Source organism: Myodes glareolus, chromosome X (genome assembly GCF_982192425.1).
Source record: "Myodes glareolus chromosome X, mMyoGla1.1, whole genome shotgun sequence".
Taxonomy (NCBI): Eukaryota; Metazoa; Chordata; class Mammalia; order Rodentia; family Cricetidae; genus Myodes; species Myodes glareolus.
Window position 1 is genome coordinate 140,711,191 of NC_142053.1, and position 9,211 is coordinate 140,720,401.

Genomic DNA, 9,211 nt, shown 5'->3' on the forward strand with positions numbered 1-9,211 from the left:
CAATTGAGTCCAACTTGGGATACATAAGACCCTGTCTCAGAGGAGGCAGTCAATTTCTTATCAAGTTAAATATATATACACCATATGACCTGTTGAGAATTTATATGAAAGTCAAGTGTGCCAACACTCATAAGAAATGACCATTTTGCTGCATTTTTTTGAGATAGGGTCTCTCTGTAGCCCTGGCTCTTCTTGAACCACTAAGTAGACCAAACTGTCCTGGAACTCACTATGTAGACAAGGCTGACCTTAAACTCACAGAGATCCACCTGCTTCTGCCTCTAAGTCAGGAATTAAAGGTGTGTAAAAATGAATGTTCAACTTCACTAGGAAGTCATGGAAGTACAGATTAAAACAACCAAAGTGGGGATGGAGTTGGCTGGAGAGATGGCTCAGTAGTTAAGAGTGGTTGCTGCTCTTCCAGCGGACCCAAGTTGGTTCCTGAAGTCACAACAACTCACATTTCTCCTTTAACTCCATCTCCAGGGTGTCCAGTGTCCTCTTCTGCCTTCTACAGACACATGAACACACGAGGTAACACACATGTTTACATGTAAATAAAAGTAAAAAATAAATTTTTAAGACTGAAAAGAATTGCAGTACACTCACTGACCAAAATATGTAAAATTAAAAAACTAAACAATACAAACATTTAGAAGTTTAAAAACATAAATAAAAATGCCTGTGGAAATGAAAATTATTACTTTGCAGAGTCCACTAAACCTCCCATATCAGTGCCATACAATCCAGTAATCATAGTGAAAGAATTGAACAAGAGGATCATAGCAAGAGTATTTGTCAAAGCCCCAAAGGAGCTATCTATCAAGAGTAAAATATACAAAGGAATCTAAATACATGGCATATTCAAACAATGGAACATTAGCCACATGGACAAATCTCACAAACATAATGCTGAACCAAAGAAGTCACAGAAGAAAAATCACAGAACATTTCCACATACAAAAGGTTCAGGTGAAAGCCAAAAAGTTAAAAATAAATATTATTTTATTGTTTATAGTGACAAAAGTCAAAATAGTGACTACATGTAGAGAATGCCATATGATTAAAAGGGAAGAAAGGGTCATATAATTCCACACAAAATACAAAATACTCAGTTAAATTTCATTTCTAAACAAGTAATATTTTAGTATAACAAGGCCTCAGACCATATCCAGAACATTGATTTTTACCTGCTGAAAATAGCAAGCCCAGTCAAGGGGTTGCTTTCAGAGTAGTGCTAGTGCTAGCGCTCCATCCCTTGATGTGCAGCTCAGGAACTATGCGTTCTTCTGCATGTGTTAGTCTTCCCAGTAAAAGTTTTTTAAAAGCAAAATACACTCTGTACTATGTTGCTGATTTTAAAATATCTCATCCAAACACTCTTCTTTCCTTCCCACCCTTAAACACTGCATGTGAGAACTGAGATACTTCTGCAGGCAGTGGGCATCAGTAATCAGAAGCATAGCAGAGCCAAAAGCTGGAGGCTCTGCTTACATTTTTTTTAAAAAAATTACTTTTGCATAGCATGCTTCTTTATTTCTGGAATCTTTTTTCATGCCCTCCTTCTTGAAGCCTTTCTTATTTGGCTGACTTAATCTTACCAAAGATTAATGCTAGGCTTCAGAGGCCAGACTCTTAACCTCCATCAGACAAGAAATGAAATGCACTGATGTGAGGGGTTAAAAAAATTAATCTCAGATGGAAAATCTACAAATAGTGCTACTCTAGGGCCAGCAACTCAGATACAGACACTGCTCAGAATGTGTAGTCACTTGGATGCACTGAATGCTTTGTAAACTTTGATCAGAGGTTTACAAACACCTCGATGGGCGTCATGCCACTTTCTTTTCATTCGTTTTACTGCCTTCTAATAAAGACACTGGCAAACCCAAGTAAAGGGCAGAAACTCCTAGCAAACAAAAGCCTGACTAGTTTTCCTCCTGTTACATACACTGCTACTTATTGCCGAGTTCTTTAATGTTCTAGGGGGGTTATGATGTTTGGAGGGTTGTTTGTTTTGTTTTGTTTTGTGTTTGTACTTTCACCGTGTACTCTGGGATTAGGTGCCTGTCTCCATAGTGTGACACTAAACTTTATAGGCAAATGGAAGGCTTCCCTATCTGCCATGCCTCCTGGTGGATTTTTCTATTTAATAACAAATTTTATGTTTTGTTTTCACCCAGAGTACTAAAGAAAATAATTAGACTCATGGGCTGTAAAGACCAGCTGCCTGAAAGAAAACTAGTATCACCACGAAGACCAGTTCTGGGCCTCAGTTTTCTCTACTCTAAATGGGAACAAAAATAGTATCGAATTCAAATGGCTGTTGTGAACACCCACAGCGATTCTAGTACAGCACGGGACACACATTAAACACTCCCTGGTTATTTTATCATCACCATCATCAGCTACTTTGGATGGCCCTGATACCTGTACTTAGATGTCATCTAAGGAAAACATTCAGATGTACTTTAAGAGAAAGGAAGGGAGGGAGCATGAGGTTTGGATTTGGGTGTACTCAGTACACAGGAAAAAAAGGGAAGGAGCTAGCTCTCCGTACGATCTAGGGAGATAAACACTCCTGGATCCTGTCTGAACCCCAGGATCTGGCCAGGACCTCGGGCGTCCTGCCTACTCACATTGCGGTTAAAGCTGTTGCCAGGCAGAAGCGGCAGAGCCATGCCTGTCAGCGTCCGATGAGGATTGAAAATCCGACCAGAGAGAGATAGACAGGCTATGGCCTCGACCGCCGTTTGTTTGACCCCTGCGTTACCTGGTGACCGGAGGTAGCGTCACGGAGGGAGGAGGGGCTAAGATAGGCGGGGTAGGGTTGGGGGCTTGGGGCGGGGCTTAGGGCCAGAGCCAAGGCCTGGGAGGGGGTGGGGCGAAGTAGAGGCTAGAGGCGGAGGCGGGGCCGAGCCCGCAGGGCCCCTCCTGTCCCTGGTCTCCCTGTCCAGCCCACCCATACTAGCAGCCTAATCCAGACTTCACTGGTCTCCCCGCCCACACAGTGAGGTGCTGGATTTCCACTCACATCGCTTTTGGCTTTCACTCCTTTTTCCTGGAGCTCATATTCTCCCATGAGAATTCTTGCCACAAAATTGTATACCATTTTGTTATTAAATTTAGTTAAAATGCCCAGAAAAGTACAGAAATTTGACGGACGCCTGTGAGCTCACAGAGCTGTGTTGCATTTACATCAACCTTTATTTTGTAATTAAAACTTTCGAGACAAACCTAAAATCATTCACAACCTACAGGGAAACCCATTCCAGCAGTAACCATGGCCTTCAATCCTTCCTCTCGATCATTTTATATATGAACTAAGCGTGGAAAATGTAAGGGCCAATCAGTAGTGGTCAGGGGGAGGGTCAAGGAGCATAAAATGAGACTCTAACCCGGCATGGTGTCTTGCACCTGTAATCCTAGCACTCAGGAGGCAAAGATAAAATGATTACCTGAGTAACCCAAGTCAACCTGGGCAACACTGGGAGATTATGCCCCAAATAAGCAAACACATTCAAGACTATTCCATCATGCTCCAAGATGCATAGGAGGAAAACCTATGGTTAATTAGTCACATCTCTGATGGCTCTACACTCTGCTGTTTATTGCGTCTCCTCCTACTTCTGTTGAGACGGCCTAACCCCAATTACGGCTTGCCTTATTCTCTCCCTTAGAAGTGGCAGTGGGAACAACTGATCATGTTTGCAGAGCCTTCATTTGTGGATTTCAAAATGTAGTTGTTACACTCTTCTTCAGGAAGCTGCCTTGCCTTCCCCCTTCAGGCCATCAAACTCCTTGGCTAGGTCTAGAGCTCTTGTCAGCTGACTTTTCATGTTTCTTCTACTGCTTTGCCTCGCCCTTCCTCTGCCCAGCTCCGAGAAACCTCTAGCTGTTTTTACCAGGCAGGCTCTGGTGGTGGAAATCACACCACCTTCTAGCAGCATGCCTTTCTTCCTATGCTTTATTGAGGTAAACCTTTCTTGTCTTCTGGGACTTGATTTAGTGTGTGAGAGAGACACAGGTTTTGCCATTGCTGGGAAATGAATATTCCCTCAGCTCCCTGCCATCCCTCCTCCGTCTGCATTAAGCATAACACTCACTAATTGTGCCTTCCTCCTCCTGCATTGTAATCATGTGTTTACTTCAATTTTATTTAAATGCCTGAAAATTCTTCAAAGACAGAGATTGTTCTTCAGCCATCTCCATCTTTATTTTCTGTGATTATAGCGTTTACATTTTTCCTTGCCTCCCACACATGCTACTTGCCATGGACATGGAGTCGAACCACTGAGTGACCCAGACCCTGCTCTTTTCATCTATGGGTTTTATATTTGAGATCTTTACATGTTGACACGTCCATCAGATGGACTTCATTCATCTTGTGTGCATTCCTTTTTTAGAACATAAATCAGTTCCCCATCTACTGATGACAATGACTGTTTTCAATGTTTTACTAATTACCAACAATAAGCAGCGAGTGACCTAAATCTCTTCTTTTCTTTTGTTTGGGGGTGTTTTGTTTTGAGACAATTTCACCATGTAGTTCTGGATGGCCTCCAACTGGTAGTTTTCCTGCTCCTGCCTCCCGAGTGTTTGGGGCTACAGGTGTATGTCACCAAGGCCAGCTTCTCCTAAATGCTTTTTAAAAATACCTCCTTTTTGTTATTATTTTTTATTTAAATAACTTTTTTCATTTATTTTACATACCAAACAGTCTCCTCCCCTTTCCCATCTACCCCCGCCCACATCCATTCTTCCTCATCTCCCTTCAGAAAGGGACAGGACTCCCAAGGGCTTGCACAAAGCATGGCCCATCAAGTTGAGGCAGGACCGAGCTCCTCCCCTTACCTCGAGGAGAGGCCAGGTAATCCAGCATGGGGGACCTGGTTAACAAAAGCCAGCTAGTGCCAGGGAGAGGTCCTGATCTGAACGTTAAAAGTCTTACTAAGAGACCAAGCTACAAGATTGTCACACACATGCAGAGGGTCTAAATCGGTCCCATTTAGGCTCTCTTACTGTTGGTCTAGTGTCCACAAGCTCCCATGAGCTCAGGCCAACTGTCTCTGTCGGTTCCCCTATCATGGCCCCCTGGCTGGCACAATCCCTCCTCTCTTTCTTCCACAAGACTCTTGAAGCTCAGCACAGTGCTTGTCTGTGGAACTCTTTCTCTGCTTCCATCAATTACTGGATAAAGTATCTCTTTATTGCCTAATTGATGGCAATCAGGATAGTCACCAATCTGTTTACAGTAGTTCAGGCACCCTTTCTACCATTTCTAGGAGTCTTAATTAGGGTCATCCTTGTGGGTTCCTGGGGGTTTCACTGGCACCAGGTATTTCCCTAACCCCAAAATGGGGCCTCTATCAAGATGTCTCTTTTGTTATTCCTCCATCCTGCCTCCAACCCACCTCCTGCACCCAGCCCACCCAACCCACTCCCTCTTGTTCCTATCCCTCCATCCCTCCCAAACCCCACCCCCAGTTTACCCAGGGAAATCTTTTTACTTCCTCCTCCCAGGAAAATCCATGCATCCCTCTTTGGGCCCTCCTTGTTATGTAGCCTCTCTGGGGCTATGGATTATAAGTTGGTTATCCTTTCCTTTACTTCTAATAACCACGTATGGATGAGTATGTACCATGTTTGTCTTTCTGTGTCTGGGTTACTTCACTCAGAATGATTTTTTTCTAGTTCCTTTCATTTGGCTGCAAATTTCATGAGGTCATCATTTTTACAGCTGAGTAATACTCCATTGTGTAAATGTACCACCTTTTCATTATCCATTCTTCAGTTTAGGGGCATCTAGGTTGTTTCCAGGTTTTAGCTATTACAAATAATGTTGCTATGAGCATAATTGAGCCACTGTCCTTGTGGTATGATTGCTCATCCTTTGGGTTTATGCCTAAAATTGTTATAGCTGGGTCTTGAGGTAAATTGATTCTCAATTTTCTAAGAAACCACCATACCAATTTCTAATGTGGCTATACAAGTTTGACTCTCACCAACAGTGGAGGAGTGTTCCCCTTATTCTACATCCTCACCAACATAAGCTGTCACCAGTGGTTTTTATCTTAGTCATTCTGACAGGCAAAAGATGGTATCTCAGAAAAGTGAACTAATTTCAATGTACTAGAAAAGCTTCAACAATAGAATCTCAGTTTGGTGACACAGGCTTGTGATGCCAACTACTTGGGAAGCCAAGGCAAGAGGAGCACAAGTTCAAGTGAGTTCAAGGCCAGCCTAGGCTATTTATAGAGCCCTTATCTCAAAATAAAAGTAAAAATGCATAAAAACAAGCAAACAAAAACAAAACAAAACAAAAACCAGACTAGGGATGTAATTCAATGTGTAGCACTTGCCTAGAAGCATGGGACCACTCATTAGAAAATATTACAGCTAATTACCATTTACACTTCTTCCAAATTCAACTGTTTTGTCTCTTAGTACACTGGTTTTACCATAATGTCTATATTGGGACTTTCCTATTGTAAACCTGTAGACAAAACATGTCTTTGTCCCTGAATACTTCAGCATTATTTCCTAAAAACAATGATAGTCTCTTACTTAACTGAAGTGTCACAGTCAAAAATCAGAAAATTAGAATAATACCATTATCTTATCTAAAATTCAAATCTTGTCGACTCTCCCAATATGTCCTTTTGCCCAGAATCTGATCCAGCATCACACATGGCTCTTAGTTTTCTGTATCATTATCCTCCTGTAATTTGGAATACTCTTCCATCTTTCCTTTTCCTGACCTGACTTGATATTGAGAAAACAAACCTCATTATCAGGGGGAAAATGTCCTTGGTTTATGATAACTAATATTTCCTTTGGGTTATGGCTTGGGACAGAAATGTTACAAAGAGAAAGTCTATGTTCTCTTAGTTCAACAAAGAACCAAACATGATACTGCAATCTTATAATAGCTGTTGATGCTTACTTGGGATAAGATGCAGTATACCAACTTCTTGTTCAATAGACAGGAAAACCAATATAGATATGCAAAGAAAGAAATATGATATAAGCTAGGAGTCTCCACTGATAATTCTTCTTTCAATCAGCATAGTAGAATGCTTGTTTCCTCCTTTGCGCATGTATATGTGTGTGGTATATGAATTCATGTTCACATGTGTTTGTGGGTGCTTGTACACATGTATGTAGAGGTGAGAGGTTGATGTGTGGTTTCTTTCTTGGAACATTCACCACTTTAAATTCTAAGTCAGAATTTCTCACTGAAGAAAGAACTCACTGTTGGGGCTAGTCTAGCTAGCTAGCTTGCCCTGGGGATCCCATCTCTACCTCCTGAGGATTATTGTTGTGGGATCATCTTTTTGTACACTGTGAAGATGTGTCACTCTATTTGGCTTAATAAAAAGCTGAATGGCCAATAGCTAGACAAGATTTCCAGGTACAGAGGACACTTGGAAGGAAATAGGTGGATATTCCAAGAGAAAGAGGAAGCAGAATGGGCAGTAGAGAGTAAAGGTAACCAAGCCACATAAAAGAACATAGATTAAAAGATATGGGTTGATTTAAGTTATTAGAGCTACTGAGAAACAACTTAAGCTATCAACCAAGCCTTCATAACTAATAGTAAGTCTCCATGTCATTATCGGGCAGCAGACTGTCCAACAAAAAAGTCAGATTACAGGTTATGATTGCAAATTTCGCAGGTTCAATTCAGGTTTTACATGAGTATTGGAATCCAAACTCTAGTCATTAACTTTGTGTAGCAAGAACTTTATCTACTGAGCCATGTCCCCAGCTCTGGTGTTCCCCTTTCTGTATCTCATACTTTAGAAACCTGTTTCAAATGAGCATCAAAGCATTTGCTTATTTGTCCAATACAAAACCACAAAAACAGTTTTAGGCCATCCAACTGGGTAATGGGTAGCTTTGTGGCAGAATACTTGCTTAATATATAGTGGCCTGGAGCTTCTTCCCATCCCCGAGGGTGTAAAAAGCGCATAACTTAGGTCTGTGTGAAAATCAAATCTACCCTGGGCTCCACTCTTTGTTCACAGCACTTTCTGTTAGACTTAAGACTTACAGTTAAAATACCAAGCTGAAAACTTTCTTGAGTTTGTTTCCCTCTCTGTGTTTGTGGTATTTATATTATTTATTTGTAAGCCATTTTGGTTCATTCATCTATTGAAAGACCACATTATTTATTCTTTGGCTTACGATATATAATTTGTATCTGTACTATATTGGTCTGCTAAGTTTGGCAAATTATTTTTTTTACTTTCATCAATTTGGTCCATTTTCTAAACCATTATTTCTTTTCTGTATCCACATTTATTATTTTTTTCTTATGGTTTCTTTGGGCACATTTGCTTTTCTGACTTTGAAAATTAACCCAATTCATGCACTTTTTAATATTTAGTTATTAAGTGTTTAGAACTACATATTTCCTTGTGAACACTAAATGTCTCTGGTATCTAATATTTTCATTGCTTTTTTTTGCTTTTTTCTTTGTTTGTTTTGTTTTGTTTCTAACCCAAGTGTTGTTGATAGAATTTCAATTTCTAGTTGAAAGGAATGTATGAGGTTTATATTTGTTTTTATTCTAGTTTGATGGCACTGTGCTAAGAGAGGTGTTTGGAATGTTTTCAAATGGTATAGGACTTACTGATGTTTTCTTTGTGATCTAATGTTTGTATGGTGGGGAAGAAATGTCTCTAATGGGTTCTAAAGTTCAATGTGTCTAGTTATCATGTTACTCGCTATTTCTGTGCCCTTACTGTGTCTGATACGTGATCTGCTTTGTGCTGAAAGACTTTTATTAGCCTATGTTTTCATCTGTATCTCCTTGGAACTGTAGCTATCGCTTTTAAAGAATAGTTAGGGAGAGGGATGTGCATCAGTGATACAGCTCTTGCTTAGAATGCATGAGGCCCCAAGTTCTATGCCCAGCAAAATAAGACAATGATAGTTATTTGATGGCAGAGATTATTATCACTATTACATTTACGTTGTAAAATGTAGAAGGCCGCAACCACACTCTCCACCATAGATGGCGCTGCACCGCCAGGTGAGCTAGAAAGCTCACACATGTTGGTAACTTTCCACTACTCCCAAGGTATCACCTGGGACTGAGAGCAGTTGACCAATCCAAGAGTGACACGTCCGAAGCAGGACTGTTTCATATATAAGGGATGGCTTCCTTCATATCTGGGTCTCCGCCATGTGGCTTATGCTCTAG

At 40.8% G+C, this 9,211-nt stretch overlaps 1 protein-coding gene across 2 annotated transcripts in view; it reads right to left on the reverse strand.

Annotated features, from left to right (window-relative positions):
• The window catches only part of Efhc2 (EF-hand domain containing 2), a 175,137-nt gene extending 172,374 nt beyond the window's left edge, over positions 1 to 2,763 (reverse strand). For both annotated transcript variants that reach the window (XM_085684528.2, XM_048461553.3), the window contains exon 1: positions 2,640 to 2,763. In XM_085684528.2, the coding sequence (XP_085540654.1) occupies positions 2,640 to 2,681 (42 nt within the window). In that variant the 5' untranslated portion in view covers positions 2,682 to 2,763. The remainder of the gene's footprint in view (positions 1 to 2,639) is intronic.
• Positions 2,764 to 9,211: the final 6,448 nt, after the last annotated feature.